Genomic DNA, 17,889 nt, shown 5'->3' with positions numbered 1-17,889 from the left:
TTGTGCACAGTATTTCCAATGATCTAGACTAGTTTAGGACTATACACAATATTGCATACATTTTTATAAAGGCATTTCATGCTCAACAAAACTAATTCTCCACAAAATGCTCATTTATTATGAATTCACAGCATTAGTAAAAAATATATTGCTTAATTATCTATTTTTACTGAATCAGAAATTAAACGGAAGTAGTGTTTTTGTTGGGAAAGAGACATCTAAAGTAAATCCAATTAAGTTTTCAATATTATAAATTAAATTGACAAAACTGATCAGGGATTTAACGGTTCACTGTGATAAAGGTTTCAAATACTGGAGTAAACAAACGGAAGAATTAAAATAACACACAAATAGTTATGGAATAAGTTACTGGGGAAAACTATTGAAGGGCAGCACGGTGGCACAGTGGTTAGCACTGCTATCTCACCAGGGACCCAGGTTCCATTCCAACCTCAGGTGACTGTGTGGAGTTTGCACATTCTCACAATGTCTCTGTGGGTTTCCTCCGGGTGCTCTGTTTTCCTCCCACAGTCCAAAAATGTGCAGGTTTGGTGGATTGGCTATGCTAAACTGTCTCCAAGTGTCCAAAGGTTAGGTGGGGTTACAAGGATAGGGCGGGGATTGGGCCTGTGTAGGGCAATCTTTCAAATGGTCGGTGCAGACGTGATGGGCTAAATGGCTTCTGATTGCACTGCAGGGATTCTAAGTGACAGTATCATTGGCTTCAAGGGATAAATAAGGGGGAAAATATATATATTCTAAAGTAGAAATTGTTTCTTATTACTTAATCTGCTTATTTTTTGTAGACTGGACAAATTCAAATTATGCAGCAATTTCAACATTGAATGCAATTTGGAAAGGGCTACTTTATTTGGTCTCTAAAAATTTACCAGGGTTAAACAAATATTACCCAATGTTATATTCAAAGGAGAGAAAATACATTAATTTTAAAAAAATACTTGCCATCTTTCCTCTTCTAAAGGCAGTAACTCATATTGCTCAAAAGATACTATAAGATCTCTGGCACCTAATCCACTGCACGAGTCGAATCAGCAAGTATCAGCAGGGCATACTACCAAAATGGAGGCATTTCCCAATCCTATATCTATGTACTTTATAGCAGAGGCCACCAGATTAGTCAACGGGATCAAAGAACTGGCCAACCATTATTTTGCTATCTCCAAAAGACACCAACTCAAAGCAGAGTCTGACCACCCGAGATCCACTCTACATCAACAGTACAATAGTTACTGCCATATCAGGGAGTCCTTCAGCACCAAAGTTTATTTTGAGGAGAGTTTCAGGAAAAATTAAATACACACATTCAGATGCTTGAACTGAGTTGTACCTATTTAGGCTATTTAAAACTTTATTCAAATTTATTAAAATTAGCATCCCATATAGTCTAGCATTCTACTGATTGACATTTTACCTCCTACATGTGGCTCACTGCATTGTGATTATCTCCCAAACCAGGATGTGCAGCTGAAAGGGGCAGTGGCTGCTCTCCTACTACTGCAGATACCTTCTCCTCTTCCCTTCGCTTAAGGCAAGCAGCTTTAGGATTCAAATTGCGTTCTGGAAGCAAAATAATACAGAAAAGTTCAAAATTTAAAAAAAAACATAATATTGTTAGAAGTGCAAGGATAGTAATCCTTAGACATATTCTTCACTGCAATCCATCCCCTTTCACAAATTAAAAATGAATAACCAGTCAAAGAAAACCAAAAATATATTGAGAATTGTATGCTGTAATTGAACTATTTTAGAGGAAAGTTGAAAATTACATAGTCCCATAAAACAAAATGTAGTCAGATAATTCAGCTTCACAATCTGTAACAGGACGCCAAAAAAACTGTTTCGCTCTGCAAAGTATACAATTTGTAAGGAAAAACATCAAGTGTCAGATCAATGATTGATGATACAAAAAGCAATGTGGAGAACATTTAAAAAAAAATTAAAGCACAAAGCAGACAATTGTTCTTTTATTCAATAGAAAAATATTAGCCTAGATATTGCAGTCAGTGGCAAAACAAGTGCTTGCCGCTGACCTTGTAGTAAGCCAATCAACAGAGGTCTAGCCAGCTCTGTGGCATTGATTTCCTTTTTCCTTAGTTTGAAATCGGTGCCGAGCAATGGGGGGGGGGGGGGGGGAAGAGAGGAGGGGGAGAGGAGGAGGAGAGAAGAAAAGATATCTCTAGGCGCCCAGCAACTGTAATGTCATAAATCATGATAAGCAGGCAAACACTGAAGTATTGTCACAGAAAACCAGGACGTAAAATGTACTGATTTTCCCTCAGTTTTGTAAATTTTATATACATAAATGATTGGGGCCAATACATTAGAAACTGAAATATCAAACTTTAAAACCATTTAAAAAGCTTTTAATTGTCATCATTCTGTAAAAAAAAAGTGGCATTATACAAATAGAAGATTTCCAGTGAGGTTCTTCAGCAATAGCTATGGCTTGGTATGCTATTAAAAATGCAGTTACACCTCAATATTAAGGGGTTTCTAATAAGGGGGCTTTTACATCAGTGATATTACAAAGTAAAAGGGGAGGTTCTACTGAACCACTAACTGATTATAGGATGCCAACAGCACACCCAACAGAGAACTCGAGGATCATTAACATTAACTTCTAGATTTCCACACTGATCTGTGTTAAGTACAGATTTCACAAGTTGCTGATAACTTCAGAGGTGCTATGAAACAAACATTGATAGTGGGCTGGATTCTTCACTGCTCCCGATGTGGAGGAGAATCCAGCATCGGCCAAAGAGTGTGATAGGCAGCTGATGCTCAAGTCCCCTGCTGGTGGTGGCATAGAGGTTTCCACCCCATGCCAGCAGAAGGATGCAAATGGGTCAAAATGGACTGGGCACCGGATTCGCCTAGCCCATGTGAATCTCTGGTCGCCTGGGCTGGTGAATTGGTGCAGGTATTTCCCAACGTAGCCCTGAAGCGGTGGACCAAGGGGGTAACTCTTTTAAAGGTTGACCCCAAAATCCATCAGAGCGCCAGCCCTCCAACAATTCAAATCCTGCCCACCAGCCTCTTTCCCCCCCCCCAGGGACCCCCGACTTGAATCCGCCCCCCCCATTACAGAGACCCCGGCCTGGAAGCCCCCCCATTACAGAGACCCCGCCTGTAAGTCCCCCCCTCTCATTACATAGACCCCCGCCTAGAAGCCCCCCCCCCCCCACATTACATAGACCCCCGCCTGGAAGCCCCCCTCCCACATTACAGACCCCCGCCTGGAAGCCCCCCCTCCCACATTACAGACCCCCGCCTGGAAGCCCCCCCCCTCCCACATTACGTAGACCCCTACCTGGAAGCCCCCCCCATCCCACATTACATAGACCCCTACCTGGAAGCCTCCCCATCCCCCATTACAGGCACCCACGCCTGGCAGCCCCCCCCCCCCCCACCCCAAATTACAGAGACCCCTGCCTGGAAGACCACCCCCCCATTGAGACCACTGCTTGGTAGCCAGCCCCTCCATTATGAGACCCCTGCCTGGAAGCCCCCGCCATTATGAGACCCCTGCCTGGATGCCCCCTCTCCCCCCATTATGAGACCTCTGCCTGGAAGCCACTCCCATTACAAGACCCCTGCCTGAAAGCCCCCCATTATCTGTGCCTGGAAGCTCCCCCCCCCCCCCCCCCCCCCCCCCGCCAATTACACCCCCTGCCTTGAAGCCCTTCCCCCATGCCATTACGAGACCACAGCCTGGAAGCCCCCTATCATTACAACCCTTTACAAAGACCCCTACCTGGAAGCTCCACCCCCCCTCCCATTACAGAGACCCCTGCCTGGAAGCCCCCGCATTACAAGACCCCTGTCTGGAAGCCCCCCATTACAAGACCCCTGCCTGGAACCCCCTCCCATTAGAGACCCCTGCCTGGAAGTCCCCCCAATTACAGAACACCCCTGTCTGGAAGCCCTCCCACCCACCCCCATTACGAGACCCCTGCCTGGAAGCTCCCCCCCCCTGATTACAGAGACGACTGCCTGGAAGCCCTTCCCCCATTTAGAGATCCCAGCCTGGAAGCCCCTCCCATTACGAGACCCCATGCTTGGAATCCCAAACCACCCACCCCATTCCAGAGACCCCTGCCTGGAAGCCACCACCACATCCCCCCCTTTACAGAGAACCCTGCCTGGAAAGCAACCCCCCCCCCCCCCCATTACAGAGATCCCTGCCTGGAAGACCCCCCCCCCCACATTACAGAGACCCCTGCCTGGAAGGCCCCCACACCCCTTTACAGTGACCCCTGGTTGGAAGCTGCCCCCCCATTACAGCGACTCCTGCCTGGAAGCCACCCCACACCCCTCCCTTTACAGGGACCCCTGCCTGGAAGCTCCCCCCCCTGATTACAGAGACCACTGCCTGGAAGCCCTTCCCCCATTTAGAGATCCCTGCCTGGAAGCCCCTCCCATTACGAGACCCCATGCTTGGAATCCCAAACCACCCACCCCATTCCAGAGACCCCTGCCTGGAAGCCACCACCACATCCCCCCCCTTTACAGAGAACCCTGCCTGGAAAGCAACCCCCCCCCCCCATTACAGAGATCCCTGCCTGGAAGACCCCCCCCCCCCACATTACAGAGACCCCTGCCTGGAAGGCCCCCACACCCCTTTACAGTGACCCCTGGTTGGAAGCTGCCCCCCCATTACAGCGACTCCTGCCTGGAAGCCACCCCACACCCCTCCCTTTACAGGGACCCCTGCCTGGAAGCTCCCCCCCCCTGATTACAGAGACCACTGCCTGGAAGCCCTTCCCCCATTTAGAGATCCCTGCCTGGAAGCCCCTCCCATTACGAGACCCCATGCTTGGAATCCCAAACCACCCACCCCATTCCAGAGACCCCTGCCTGGAAGCCACCACCACATCCCCCCTTTACAGAGAACCCTGCCTGGAAAGCAACCCCCCCCCCCCCCCCCATTACAGAGATCCCTGCCTGGAAGACCCCCCCCCCCACATTACAGAGACCCCTGCCTGGAAGGCCCCCACACCCCTTTACAGTGACCCCTGGTTGGAAGCTGCCCCCCCATTACAGCGACTCCTGCCTGGAAGCCACCCCACACCCCTCCCTTTACAGGGACCCCTGCCTGGAAGCCGACCCCACCCCTCCCATTTCAGAGCCCCTGCCTGGAAACGCCCCCTCCCGCCCATTACAGAGCAGAGACCCCTGCATGGAAGACCCCGCCCCATTACAGATATCCATGCCTGGAAGCCTCCCTAATACACCCCTGAGCCCTGTGGAAGCCCCAGTCCCCATTCCAGAGACCCCTACCTTGAAGCACCCCCCCCACCATTACAGCCACAGCGACCCCTGTGGAAGACCCCCCAATACAGAGACCCCTGCCTGGAAGCCCCCTAATACACTCCTGACTGGAAGCCTCAGCCCCCAATCCAGAGACTTCAGCCTGGAAGCCCCCACCCCATTACAGCGACCCCTGCCTGGAAGCCCCCCCCAATACAGAGATCCCTGCCTGAAAGCCCCCCCCCCCCCTCCCCATTACAGAGACCCCTGCTTGGAATCCCCCCATTACGAGACCCCTTCCTGGAAGCCCTCCATTACGAGATCCCTGCCTGGCAGCCCCCCCCCACTATGAGATCCCTGCCTGGAAGCCCCCCCATTATGAGACCCCTGCCTGGAAGCCCCCCATTACGAGGCCCCTGACTGGAAGCCCCCCATTACGAGACCCCTGTCTGGAAGCCCCCCATTACAAGGCCTCTGCCTGGAAACCCCCCCATTACGTGCCTGGAAGCCCCGCATTAGAGACCCCTGCCTGGAAACGAGAGAGCAGACCACACAGAGACAGTAAAAAAAAAATAATCACTGCTTTAAAACTCAGCTGTGCAATACACCTGCTGGCTCAGGCAGAGGAAGCAGCACCTGTAAATTCCTTGAAAGAGAAAACCCAATCAGCTGGGTTTAAAATCCCTCAGATCTTTTATCTACAAAGCTTTCATTCTAATCAATGTAGAATAGATTTTACTAGGTTGTGATTGACAGCTTCCACACAGCCAGTGGTCTGGATTATTTAATCTTATTTTCTTTTCAGCATGTGTGGGTTTCAAGTAGTCAGCTGTGAAACTAATACAATGTTTATAAACATCTAGCTGTGACCACAGCTCTTGGACCACATCAAAGACAGTTAAGTGCTCTCTGCAGAGAAAAAGAGGAAGTGAGAAATCCACTCAAGTGTAACCGTTGTACCTTGTGTTTGTGGTGATGGGCGGCGAGAATCCAGAAAATCCTGTGGTGGTGGTCGTGGGGGCCCCCAGCTGCCGGACCTAATTATTGGGCTGCCCACTCAGAATGGTAGCCCGATAGTAGGATTCACGAAGGAGTCCCTCTTAATTCCCACCATGCTTAAATTTGCAGGCAAATCAGTGGGGATTCATCTCCAGCGGGAAACAATCTCCCAAACGGAGAATTCTGGACTAATATTACTATAATATTTTGGCACAAATCAATTGGTATTTCCTGAATATATCTTCACAATCCATTTGATGGACTGAAAATGTTTTCCAGCAGTAATTATAAAATCCATTTCAATGGTGCACCTCAGATTAAGACTGCTCTTCATCAACAATGTCATGTATACTGCAAAGGCTATGAGCCCGGACTTCCAGCAATACTGAAGACTTGTCATTCAGAACTTGCTGTGGCCCGAGCCAAGCTGTTCCAGTACTGCTGCAACACTGTGGGCAATTTACCACATTGCTGGGTATGTCCTGTATACAAAAAGCAGAACAGAGCCAACCCAAGCAATTACCGCTCCAGCAGTCTACTCTCAATTATCAGTAAAGTGATGGAAAATGTCATCAACAATACTATCAAGCTGCACTTGCTTAGCAATAATCTCCTCACTGATATTCAGCTTCTGACCTCATTACAGCCTTGATTCAAACATGGACAAAAGACCTGAATTCCCGAGGCGAGGTCAAAGTGGCTGTCCTCAACATCAAGGTCGCATTTAACCAGGTGTGACATCGAGTAGCCCAAGGAAATCTAGAATGGGAATCGGGGAAAATCCTGTGCTGGTTGGAGTCATACCTGGCATAAAGGAAGATGGTTGTGGTGGTTGGAGGTCAATCACCTCTGTTCCAGGACAACACTGCAGAATTCCTCAGGGTAGTGCCCTCGGCCTGATCATCTTCAGTTGCCTCATCAATGACCTTCCTTCCAACGCAAGGTCAAAAGTGGGTATGTTTGTTGTTGATTGCACTATGTCCAGCACCAGTTGCCCCTCCTCAGATACTGAAACAGTCCCTGTCCAAATGCAGCAAGACCTGGACAATATCCAGGCATGAGCTGACAAGTGGAAAGTAACATTTGCACCACACAAGTGCCAGGTATGACCAACAAGGGAGAATCTAACCATGACCCCATACATTCAATGGCATTACTATTGCATAATCCCCCACTATCAACATTTGGGGGGGGGGGGGGGGGGTAACCATTGACCAGAAAATGAACTGGACTAGCCACATGAATACTGTGGCTACAAGAGGTCAGAGGCTAGGAATCTTGTGGCGAGTAACTCACTTCCTGACTGTCCAAAGCCCGTCCATCGCCTACAAGGCACAATTCAGGAGTGTGCTGGAATACTGCCCACTTGACTGGATGAGTATAAGCTCCAACATTCAAGAAGTTGATACCATTCAGGGCAAAGCAGCCGCTTGATAAGCAGCCCATCATTGATGCACCATGTTTGCAGTGTGCACCATCTATAATGTGCACAGCAGCATCTTGCAAAAGCTTCTTTGACAGCACCTTCCAAACCCTCCACCATCTAGAGGGCCAGGCAACAGGCACATGGGAACACCATTATATCTGGGTTCCTCTCCAAAGCACACACCAGGCCCTCGCCGCTGGTTCAAAATCCTGGAAGGTCCAATCCTACAACACTTATTTCAAGAAGGCAGCTCACCACCACCTTCCCAAGGGCAATAGGGATGGGCAAATGCTGGAATTGGCAGTGAAGCCCACCATCCTGTGAATTAATGAAAATAAAGCAAACTCATCTCAGTCACAGAATAGAACTCAAATCCTTTCCTTCCGTCTACCTATTTGCACTGCTGGGAAGGAACAGTTAATTTTTACATAGAAAAACTTTCATAATATTTGGTGAGCTGAATTAAGCAGGTCTGTCTTGGGGAAGAGCAACACTGATATTTTAATAGGCTAAAAGTGCAGAGCATTGTTGGAACCATTTCATATGCTGCTATTTCTATGTGTAAATATGGTGACTAAATAAAAAATTAAGCTCAACAATCCTAGAAAATAAATAATCTTAGAGGTTACTCCATTTGATGCAGTGCATATGACACTTCTCTTCAATACAGGTGTTAAACATACTTTTTTTCGTTATTCCAGGGATGTGGGCATTGCTGGCAAAGCCAGCATTTGATGTCCATCCCCAATTGCCCTTGGAACTGAACATTTCAGAGGGCAATTCTGGGGCGGATTTCTCCGACCCCCCGCCGGGTCGGAGAATCGCCGGGGGTTGGCGTGAATCCCACCCTCGACGGTTGCCAAATTCTCCGGCACCGGATATTCAGCGGGGGCGGGAATCGCGCCGCGCCGGTTGGCGGGCCCCCCCCGGCGATTCTCCGGCCCGGATGGGCCGAAGTCCCGCTGCTGGAATGCCTGTCCCGCCGGCGTGGATTAAACCACCTCTTACCGGCGGGACAAGGCGGCGCGGGCGGGGTCCTGGGGGGTGCCCCCACAGTGGCCTGGCCCGCGATCGGGGCCCACCGATCCGCGGGCGGGCCTATGCCGTGGGGGCACTCTTTTCCTTCCGCCTTCGCCATGGTCTCCACCATGGCTGATGCGGAAGAGACCCCCTCCACCGCGCATGCGCTGGGTGCCGTGAGCGGCCGCTGACGCTCCCGCGCATGAGCCGCCCGGCAAAGTCAGTTTCGTGCCAGCTGGAGGGGCACCAAAGGCCTTTCCCGCCAGCTAGCGGGCCGGAAATCAGTCCGGCGCGGGCCTACCATATGCCTTCTTAACCACTGTATTCACCTGCTCTGATACCTTAAGGGACTAGTGTACATGCACACCAAGATTCCTCTGATCCTCGGTGCTTCCCAGGGTCCTGCCGTTTATCATGTATTCCCTTGCCTTGTTTGTCCTGCCCAAGTGCATCACCTCACACTTATCCGCTTTGAATTCCACTTGCCACTGACCAGCCCGTCTATATCCTCCTGTAATTGAAGGATATCCCCTCACGATTTACCACCCACAATTTTTGTATTATTTCAACCTTACTGATCAACCCTCCTACATTCATATTTATATCATTTAGGTAAATCACAAACATCAACAGTCCTGCAGGACTCCACTGGCACAGGCTTCCATGTGAGAAAAACACCCCTCGATCATCACTCTGTTTCCTGTCACACAGCCAATTTTGGATCCAATTTGACAAATTACCTTGGATCCCATGGGCTCTTACCTTCGCAATCAGTCTCCCAAATGGGACCTTATTAAAAGCCTTGCTGAAGTCCAAGTATGAAAATTGCTTATTGTCACAAGTATGCTTCAAATGAAGTTACTGTGAAAAGCCCCTAGTCGCCACACTCCGGCGCCTGTTCGGGGAGGCTGATACGGGAATTGAACCCGCGCTGCTGGCCTGCCCTGGTCTGCTTTAAAAGCCAGCTATTTATCCCTCTGCTAAACCAGCCCCTAATGCATTTGACCACGTCCCTCCTGGACATTCTATATGCCTCTAGTGCTTCTGCCGTTTTGAGCCCTGATATCTTTTTTAAAAATATATAAATTTAGAGTACCCAATTATTTTTTGTTTTCCAATTAAGGGGCAATTTAGCGTGGCCAATCCACCTAATCTGCACATCTTTGTGTTGTGGGGGTGAAACCCACGCAGACATGGGGAGAATGTGCAAACTCCACATGGGACAGTGACCCAGGGCTGGGATTCAAACCCAGGTCCTCAGCGCCGCAGTCCCAGTTCTAGCCACTGTGCCACATGCCGCCCACCTGAGCCCCGATATCTGCCATAAGCCTCCCTTTTTCTCCTTATCAAATGCTGTATATCCCTTGATATCAAGGTTCATTGGATTTGTTGGCCCCACCATTTTTCTTGATTGGAACGTATTGGCTCTGCCCTCTTCCTGTTTCCTTTTTTTTCTTCTTTTTTTCAAATAAATTTAGTGTACCCATTCATTTTTCCAATTAAAGAGCAATTTAGCGTGGCCAATCCACATACCGTGCACCTCTTTGGATTGTGGAGGCGAAACTCACGCAAACACGGGGAGAATGCCTACTTCCTTCTTGAATGCATCCCATTGTTCGGTCATAGATTTACCCATGATGTGGAGATGCCGACGTTGGACTGGGGTGAGCACAGTAAGAAGTACCTCGTGTTGTAAGACTTCTTACTAGATTTACCCAAAAGTGGCCGCTCCCAGTCTACTCTGGCCAAATCACATCTGATCTCATTAAAAATCGGCCTTCCCCCACTTTAGAACTTTGATCTCAGGCCCATCGTTGTCTTTTTCTATAACAATCTTGAATCTAATGTATTTATGATCACTGTCTGCAAAATGTTCCCCCACTGATACTTCAACCACCTGTCCAGCTTTGTAACCAAAAATTAAGTACAGGACCTCTTAAAAGTTTTCCTGGATGCATTTTAAGAACTGCATTCCCTCTAAACCTTTTACACTTTGACTTCCTCAGTTAATATTGGGGAAGTTGAAATCCCCCACTATCACGACCTTATTACTTTTACACTTTGCGGCACCCACTATCACCGTCTTATTACTTTTACACTTCTGAAATTTACCTACATATCTGCTCTTCTATTTCTCTCTGGCTGTTTGGGGGCCTATACAATACTCCCACCAATGTGATTACTCCTTTTTGATTTTTAAGTTCTGCCCATATGGCCTCAGTTGAAGAGCCCCCTAAGATGTCATCACTCTTCCTTGCTGTAATTGATTCCCTGATCAAAATTGCAACACGCCCTCCTCTTTTACCTCCTTCCTATCTCGCCTGAAGATTCCATATCCTGGAATATTGAGCTGCCAATCCTGCCCCTCTCTCAACTAGTGAACCAGATGGGTCTGGATGACAATCGATGATAGCTTCATGGTCACCATTACTGAGACTAGCTTTATTAATTGAATTTAAATTCCACCAGTTGCCTTGGTGGGATTTGAACCCATGTCCACATAGCATTAGTTATTGGATTACTAGCCCAGTGACATTGCCATTAAGCCACCAACTCTCCCAAAACTGTGAATGCAAGCTTGGTACTGGTATAAGAACAGAAAATGATGGATAAACTCAGCAGATCTGGCAGCATCTGTGGAGAGAGAAACAGTTAATGTCCACAAGATAGCAGCCCTGTGGACACAAATTCTGTAATGGCCGCTAAATCTCAAGAGTGGCCAAAAATGGGATTTGCGCCAGTGAGATCGGAGTTTGAGATTTTCCCTGCCCCCCCCCACCAATGACATAATCCATAAATTTAAATAAATTAACATATATTTACCAACCTTGATGCCGTAACATCGGTCTACGTCTTATCCTCTCATCCACCCATCGTCATGTCACGCCAGCATGAATCATGACTGGTTTCCAAAAACTAAAACCAGATGTAATGACCACTATAGAATTTCATAGAATTTACAGTGCAGGAGGAGGCCATTCGGCCCATCGAGTCTGCACCGGCTCTATGGGGGTGCACAGCAAGGTATAGCCCCGAGGTGGTGCAGGGCATGGCTGGGCAAGCCAGGAGCAAGTGCTCTGAGGAATCCCACTGCGGGGTTGAAGAGTTCCCCTGTGTATGTGTGAGGGAGAGAGGGGATTCCTTTATTGGAGGGGGGAGAAAAGAGGTGCCTGTGAAAGGGGGCTGGGGCACCCTGATTCTAGGTGAGGGTGGGGTAATTTAAATCTAACTTTGAGATTAGAGTCCCGGTGTTAGGCCCTGCCCCTACAGCTGGCAGTGCAATCTTCGCCAGCACTCAAATTGCACAGAGTGCCTTTTAATGGGCGAGAAAAGTAGTCTGTGAAGCCGCCTGTTTCACACAGCTGTGCTCGCCTGATCCAGCACTCTGTCAACTGAATCCATATGACTGTTCTGCAGAACTGGAGATGGATAGAAATGTCTGGAGTCCTTACAGGAAATGAGCTGTGAGGAGCTGTAGTTGTCAGTGGGTTTGTAATGAATATTGGTGGCCAGTCTATCGTCAGAAATGGAGAAAGATAGGTCAAGGAAGGCAAGTGTCGGACATAGGCTATGTGAAGGTACTGGTCTTGGACTGGCCCTGCATCCCATTGCAAAAGCATAATACCAAAGCGTGGAGGTTTGATGAAGACAAAGCTGAATTTGACCATGTTCAGGTTCACATACACAGCGGCTCAGGTGAAATATCTAAACGATGCTGGCACTTCTGGAAACATATTCGGGCAGCGCAGTAGCACAATGGTTAGCATTGTAGCTTCACAGCGCCAGTGACCTGGGTTCGATTCCCGGCTCGGGAATTCTGCACGTTCTACGCGTGGGTTTCCACCGGGTGCTCTAGTTGCCTCCCACAGTCCAAAGATGTGCAGGTTAGGTGGTTTGGCCATGCAAAAATTGCCCTTAGTGCCCAAAAGGTTAGATAGGGTTACGGGGACAGGGTGGAGGTGTGGACTTAAGTAGGGTGCTCTTTCCAAGGTCCTGCGCAGACTCCATGGGCCGAATAGCCTACTTCTGCACTGTAAATTCAATGATATTCCAGTATAAATCATCTCTTTGAGGAGAAATAGAGGTGATTTGCTCCTGGCGAGGTCATATTTTCTCTCAAACTACAAACCAAGTGCCTGGCCTTCCTCCATCTCAAATTCAGACAATTTTAAGTTGGGCAGATAGATCATGTACATTTGATTAACTTGATCGGCATGGGAAGGAGGAGGCAATTTTAAAAAATTTGTGCACAAAAGCAACAATTCTGGGCTGCATGTGGTCCTAAGTCCTGCACCCACATCGTGTTAATTGAATCCATGGCGGTTGGTGAAGCTAAAACCAAGACATACTTCAACCCACCAGTGTCCCAGCTATCCTCAATAATAAAAGTGTACACAGACCCATTATCTGCATAACAATGTTAAGGTTTAATGGCAATTACAATGAAATTCATAAGATACGACACACTGTTAAAAGTTAATTGCACCCAGGAATAATTCACCGCTGTCAATCTTCAAATTTCCAAAAATCTAAGCTTGGTATTTATCCACCACTGCCTCCTGTGTTAAGCTTGCTTTCTCACCTACCTTTGGTGGTGCCTTGTATTCTAGCCCTTGGCCCTTCACCTTAAGCTTCCTGAATTAAAAGAACATCTAACTTGTTACTCTCAAGCATTCTGTCTGCATGACAGTTCAAAAGTGAGATTTACTGTTCAATAGGCTTTAGCAAATGACTAGCTTCACTTCATTACTAAGCATTTCATCTAAAAGGTGCACGTGTGGCTGTACAAATTTTCAATTCCAGACTTACCTAGGTTCATGGAATTAAAACGAAGTTATAAAAGATTTTCTAAAAATGTACTACAAAAGATCAAACTTGATTAAAGTAAATTCACAGATATATTTCTAATGGATAGGTTTAGAGTTTCAATTACTCAATGTTCTTGGTGATAATCAATCACTACAACACAATTTAAAAACAGCAGAAACAGTGTTTGGTCTCCATACATAATTAGTTGCTGTACACTACCTCGTACTTGCTGTTCAAGGCAGAGAATGACCTGGACGGCCTGCTGCAGGATGATCAGTTTGGTTTGAGCTTTATCAGCTTTTAAGTGCGTCTGACACATGCGGCCCAACTCTTTGAAAGCCTCATTAATGTCTCTGACGCGAGTTCGCTCCCTTACGTTATTTGCCATTCGCCTTTCACGGTCCTTCATCTCTTTTTCTTCGCCTGTAAAGCCTTCATCAGTACTGCAGGGTTCATAGTGCCAATAGGTGTTAGTTAGGGATTTTAAAGCCGCCGTAATCCTTTTGTAGGCACATAATGATATGAATGCTATCAAACCTGTATAATCAATGCACCAGTACGTAGCTTCAGATTTAAAGCTTCGTAAGGTGGTCAAATTTGTTGTAACAAATTGGTTTGCATATCTGAATTTGTAACGTTGATGGAATGAGATGCCGAAGTATTGCATACAGATGTGGTCGATAGATATAATCATAAAGCCAACAAAAGGATACAATGCCTTTTAATGTTTGAAGCAATAAACTATCACACCCAGAGCAAACTGCTAGAAGAGATAGGTACAGGAGATTATATAACCTTAAGGAGCTGCAATGTTATCTCTCACAGACCTAACTATGTATCTTTATAAATTTACAAGAGTAGCTGTTGCATTTGCTTGATTTATTTCCACAATTGTTCAGATTCTCTTGCATCGGTTAGAATCAATCCAGAACGAGTGCACTCCATGTAAACCGAAAATAAATGTACAAAATTGAGTAGCACTCCGGCTTAAGTTAAAGGCAATTTACTTAAGATGCATCTTCATTTTTAAGACTGCTCTTAATAATTAAGTCTAATTTCTCACGTGTTCAATTAAAGTCAAATTTGACTTATTACAAGCCTTTCAGATTAGATTTTTAGTTGCCAACATTGGTTCCTCCATTGCAATAGCTAATACAAACCAGTGTCTCTGAAAGCCCAACATTTCCAACAGCTCAACCTAATTTTATAAATCTAAGAACTATTTCCTTAATCTGTATCAACACTTCACAGGGGTGCTCGCCAACTTGTTTTTCTTGATCCTATTTTGTCTCTCCACTACTTTTCAACATTGCTCTTCATTCTCTTTGCATTAATGTTGCCTTTCTCACTTTTGCTTCTCTCTACCCACCCCCGCTATCTTTTCATGGCCATTTGCATCAAGCATGCTAACGCACTAATGCATTTGTATTATCCATCAGAATTTTGTAATAGCTGTCTGCTATTTACTTCATGTGCAAAGTGAGGCCAACTAAGAATTATATCTCACCTTTAATGCTCGGGGTATATTAGAGGGAACTTGAAGCATGTTTTGTAATTTAGACAGGGACTGCTCGAGTCAAAACTCCAGTAAATTGGTTAGTTGTACACACGTAACAATTTGGAAGCCAGAACCCCAGGTAAATCAGAACTTGGAACTATTACAGTATCAGTAATAAAATCAGAGTTGCCAGACATGTCAGATTGAATTATTTTTACATTTGATATCAATTTCCTGCTTTCAACACTGCCAAGCACCAAGTACGAGGTCAGAATGGAACCAGTGAGTCGCCATGGCTTGGGACCATCCAAGCCAAGACAGGAGAGCAGAAAACAGGTGTTACGGAAATTAGATTAAAAGAACATGACTAAGAGCAAAAGCTCGCTGTACGGAAATACTCCCAAATTCAAGTTTGTATGGCGAACTGCAAAGGAAATGTTAAACTGCGCAAGTATGCCAAGATGTCTACATGTGGCATGCACTTAATTTGGAGGGCTAGAAAGGAGATAAGAAGAACACAGAAGCATGGTGTAGGGCTAGATGGATAGGAAATATTCTCCAGATTCAGGACACCTCTCAGAAGGTGCATGAGAAGCACTAAAATACCTAGCACCTGAGCAAAGATGTCATGGTTAAGATGACCCAGGACTGCAGGTTAACCTTAAGGCAACCTTTGAATGCACCGAGACTGAATGCAATCCAATTATATGGACAATTATCAGTGATTCCTTTCCTGATTTGAATCTTGGAATTTCACAGGTTTTATAAATGTTTGAGGTGTGATGAAAGTTGTGTTAATTGAGCTAGAAGAGTAATTAACAACTACTGTTCTTCAAATTAGGCTGTACTGCCACATATGAATGTAGCCAACTGAGAACTAGAAAGAAAATTGTCACTTTTCAAAAATAAAGTAGGGGCAGAGAAGAGAGAACAAGGTTGTGCCCAGATTGTTCACAACTTGCAGGAATGCTCTATTTTCCAGGAGGAAACGCTCATGCTGCACAGCCGGAAGTGATGTCCAATATCAGGTCATGGGTTCAGCAAATGCTCGACAGACTTCATGAGACATCTTCTCTTCTTCTACTGTACTTTCTTTTTCTTTCCCCCATCTCATTTGAAGCTGGTGACTTTTGTGCGCCAGTAGGCCTCCGGTAATTTGCCCAAATGCCTATTTTATTGTAGAAGGCTATTCCACTGCGTTCCATCAGTCGAGCCAATCCTATTCCCTTGGAATTTCCAGGTGTGTGCACGCATGTCAAGCAGCACTCATAATAAAGCAGTCAGGTGTAGGCACCATTTATTTCCTTAGCTCAAGGGTTTTGAGACCAACTGTGGTGCCATTGCTGCTGCCTCAGCCAAGATCAGCTCAGTGGGAATGAAACCTGCAGCCTTCATGTCTGTATGGTACAGCAGGAGGTGTACTCACCAGGAGTGAATTTTCAATGAGTTCTGAATTGCCATCAGTCTGGGGTAAATTTTTATATAGGCATTTTAATCAAAAATTATGCTGGGTAAAACTTCTGAACTAGACATGCCTGCATGTACAGTTTCATAAACTGCATTAAAAACAAGCCTCGTGCTCATGTCATCTTCACCACTTAATGTGGTTAAGAAAAGCATAAATGTGAAATTGATTTATAATTTTATATTTAATTTGTTGTGAAATAAAATGCTAGGATAAATGACAGGCATTGCATGCAAGTGCTAGAGTTGTGTAAAACAGAATTGGTATCGTCAGGATAAATGGGAAAGGTAAGTTTAGGCATGTTGTATTTTCACAAGTACAGGCAGCCCATGCCAGTTGATATCACTATGACCAACTGACCTCTGACTTGTTGTTCCAAGTTGAGAATGACTGACACAGCCTGGTGGAGAATAAGCAGTTTTGTCTGTGGCTTGTCACTGTTAAGGTGGAGTTGACACATGCGTCCAAGTTCCTTGAAGGCCTCATTGATGTCACGCACACGAAGGCGTTCACGAGCATTATTAGCTACTCTCCTCTCCCGCTCTCTCTCTGCCTTTTGCTCTGGGGGAAGGTGTTCATCATCATCTTGACTACTGACCAAAATATAATAAAAACAGCCCTCAAGTACAAAATATTATATGCAAATTGTTGAGGCATTCACATACTGAATTTCAAATGCATGAACTGGACAAAAGCATCGACTGCTAATCACTTTAGTATTAAGCGATTTTAATATTCACGCAATTTTGAAGGCTGCAACTTGCTAAGTAATGCAGTTTAAAAACTATAACTAATTTTTATTTTACATAAAATAATCATTTAATAGGCACTGATTAAAAACGATTACTCAAGGCAAATTAAGTTCTGTTTTGAACAAAGATTATTACAACTCTATACATCATGGTTCATGCCCTTAGGTTGTAAACTTTTCTTAATTAATGTGCACAGTACGAAGTCTTACAACACCAAGTTAAAGTCCAACAGGTTTGTTTCGATGTCACTAGCTTTCGGAGCGCTGCTCCTTCCTCAGGTGAATGAAGAGGTAGGTTCCAGAAACATATATATATATATATATATCTGTCTGTTGGACTTTAACCTGGTTTGTAAGACTTCGTACTGTGCTCACCCCAGTCCAACGCCGGCATCTCCACGTCATTAATTAATGTACACAAGCCTGTACTTCACCTGCATATCAACATAAATTTGTGGAACATTTTGATACCTCTGCAAGACATTTAACCTGCACTTAAATATGTCGCATTGTCACATGACTGAGTTTGGTACATTGGGTAAGAAACAACACACATAATTAGAAGTTTAAGTGGATACGGTTAACTTTATTCCCAAGGTTTTTGCTCAAAAAACAACTTTCACATTCTTATTTTGGGAGCTCTAAGAAAA

At 45.8% G+C, this 17,889-nt stretch overlaps 1 protein-coding gene across 14 annotated transcripts in view; it reads right to left on the bottom strand.

The window, feature by feature from the left end:
- LOC140395092 (transcription factor E2-alpha-like) overlaps window positions 1-17,889 on the bottom strand; it is a 194,826-nt gene that overhangs the window by 1,950 nt on the left and 174,987 nt on the right. For 9 of the 14 annotated variants that reach the window (XM_072482486.1, XM_072482485.1, XM_072482496.1 and 6 more), the window contains 2 exons: window positions 16,849-17,081; window positions 1,433-1,578 (listed from right to left, as the gene is read on the bottom strand). In XM_072482486.1, coding sequence (XP_072338587.1) covers window positions 1,436-1,578; window positions 16,849-17,081 — 376 coding nt within the window. In that variant the 3' untranslated portion in view covers window positions 1,433-1,435. Of the gene's footprint in view, window positions 1-1,432; window positions 1,579-13,744; window positions 13,969-16,848; window positions 17,082-17,889 lie in introns of all 14 variants that reach the window. The other 5 variants (XM_072482489.1, XM_072482500.1, XM_072482490.1 and 2 more) reach the window with 2 other exon arrangements.

Source organism: Scyliorhinus torazame, chromosome 18 (genome assembly GCF_047496885.1).
Source record: "Scyliorhinus torazame isolate Kashiwa2021f chromosome 18, sScyTor2.1, whole genome shotgun sequence".
Lineage (NCBI taxonomy): Eukaryota > Metazoa > Chordata > Chondrichthyes > Carcharhiniformes > Scyliorhinidae > Scyliorhinus > Scyliorhinus torazame.
This window is presented reverse-complemented; position numbering and strand designations above follow the sequence as displayed.